General features: G+C 41.6%; 1 protein-coding gene across 2 annotated transcripts in view; it reads left to right on the forward strand.

Annotated features, from left to right (window-relative positions):
• Positions 1 to 525: 525 nt before the first annotated feature.
• CCL20 (C-C motif chemokine ligand 20) overlaps positions 526 to 2,016 on the forward strand; it is a 3,764-nt gene continuing 2,273 nt past the window's right edge. The window contains exons 1-2 of one of the 2 annotated variants that reach the window (XM_027875993.1): positions 526 to 671; positions 1,384 to 1,498. In XM_027875993.1, the coding sequence (XP_027731794.1) occupies positions 590 to 671; positions 1,384 to 1,498 (197 nt within the window). In that variant the 5' untranslated portion in view covers positions 526 to 589. The remainder of the gene's footprint in view (positions 672 to 1,383; positions 1,499 to 2,016) is intronic. The other variant, XM_027875994.1, reaches the window with a different exon arrangement.

A 2,016-nucleotide genomic window follows, 5' to 3' on the forward strand; every position in this document is an offset into this window, starting at 1 on the left:
TCCTTTGGCAGGAATTCAATACTTGGCATGAGATACAGAACATTGTGAAAGAGCTCTTTGGACATCCCACCTTATCCTCCCCCTCCTTGAAAGCTTATAGAAAGCAAATAAGGTAAAACAATATTAGGTTGGCCTTGGAATGTTGGAATGTCACTGAGTGGGGTTGACCTTAGTTTTATCACAAAACAGATTCACTTGAGTTGTAACTTAGCACTTAGCTAGTGTTTTTCTTTGGCACAAGGCACAGCTCCTTAACCTCTTGCCAAATCGTCTCATAAATGTCTTACCTCAGCTACAAGATTTAAAAAGTTGTTTCTTTTTTTTTTTAACCACCATATAATTTTATTTCCTTGGGAAAAGAAGGAAGATTTCCCTACGTGCTTTTTTTTTTTATGACGACACTGGGGAGCAGGTTCATTGGGGAGGGGAAAGCCCCATGGAAGAACACGCCTTCTACGGACATTCCCAGCTAGCTCACTAGCTCTATATAAGCAAGGCTGGTTTGGTCACAGCTGTCAGGTTAGGTTAGCTGGTCTTCCAGGGCACTTATACAAGCCACAGGCCCCAACGGATTAGTACAGAGTGGAAAATGACTCGAGTTGGCAGCAGGATCCTGATCTTGGCACCTTTGATGGCTGTACTGCTGTTCTGCCTCTTTGACATGTCTCAAGGTGAGTAGCACTCATTTATTTTGCAAGGTGCTGGAACTCTTTTTTTTTTTTTTTTTGCAAGGAATTCATCCTGAAAGAACATGACAGTTAAGTCCCTGAATGGGATGATGGGAGGAAGGGTCTGATACCATGCGTCATCCCTTCCCTGCAATATAATTCAAAAGTGGGAAGGGAAGCTTGGACAACTGGCTAGGAGATCAACAAGGTAAAACTCTGAGATAGGCAGATGGAACCAGATTTATCTGTCTTTTTTCTTTGTTCAAGATTCAGTTCAGGTGCCGCTTCTTCCAGGAAGTCTTCCTTGAGCTTCCCAGCCAAAAGTTTTCCATCAAAACTTCTCAGACTCCTTTGATGAGATTTTTCCTTTGTCCTTGTCATAAGTTATGTTGAATTATACTTCGTAAATGTACATATCCCATCCTTTCCTTGGTACATTATTGTCCTTTGAAGGGCAGAGACTTTTCCTAGGAGAAATTCACATGGGAATAACTGATCAAAAGTTCTCCCAACATGGAAACTAGCTCTTAGGAGCAAGGATGGAAAGCAGCATGAACTCTCATGTCCTGAAAAAGTTAATTCAGCTAATAAGTAATAGATGCATTGAATACTGGAGTCTAGCTCACTAGATACCCTAGAGCTTTCACTGTTCTAGAATGTCTATCATAAGATGACTTCATTCCTAATGATTGATTTCCGTTTCTTGCCCTTTCAGCAGCTAGCAGCTTTGATTGCTGCCTTGGGTATACGGAACGTCCTCTCCACAGTAAATTGATCAAAGGCTACGCAGAACAGTGGTCCTATGAAGCCTGTGACATTGACGCCATCATGTAAGTACCGAGTGGGTGGGGGCAGCAATCTGGATGACATTTGGAAATTTCTGTGGCTAAAACAGAAACACTGTGAAAGTCAGCCTCAACTTTACATTTTAGAGCTTCGGCTTAGTGATAAGCTTCATATAAGCAACTCTATAAACAAATACATTGTCAGCGGTCAATAAGCGTTTAAATGTCTAAGACTGGACGGCACCCAGTTAAGTGCTGGGAAACAAAGAAAGGCCTTTAAGTAGGTCAAAATCTATTAAGCAAACAAATATATACAGGCAAATTACACATAGAACAAATAGGACACAACGAATAGAAGGAAGGCGCTAGAATTAAGTAGGATTGAGAAAGTCCTCCTGTGTGATTTTGGTTGGGACATAAAGGAAGCCAGGGAAGCCAGGAGGCAGAGATGAGGAGGGAGGGTGTGGGGGACAGCTAGTGAAATCCCCACATGTATGTATAGACTATCTGTATGATGCATAGCAAACAACAGACCCTCCTTTTTTCTTTTCCTTTTTTTTTTT

This window comes from Vombatus ursinus, unplaced genomic scaffold (assembly GCF_900497805.2).
Source record: "Vombatus ursinus unplaced genomic scaffold, bare-nosed wombat genome assembly UNPS02014810.1, whole genome shotgun sequence".
NCBI lineage: Eukaryota > Metazoa > Chordata > Mammalia > Diprotodontia > Vombatidae > Vombatus > Vombatus ursinus.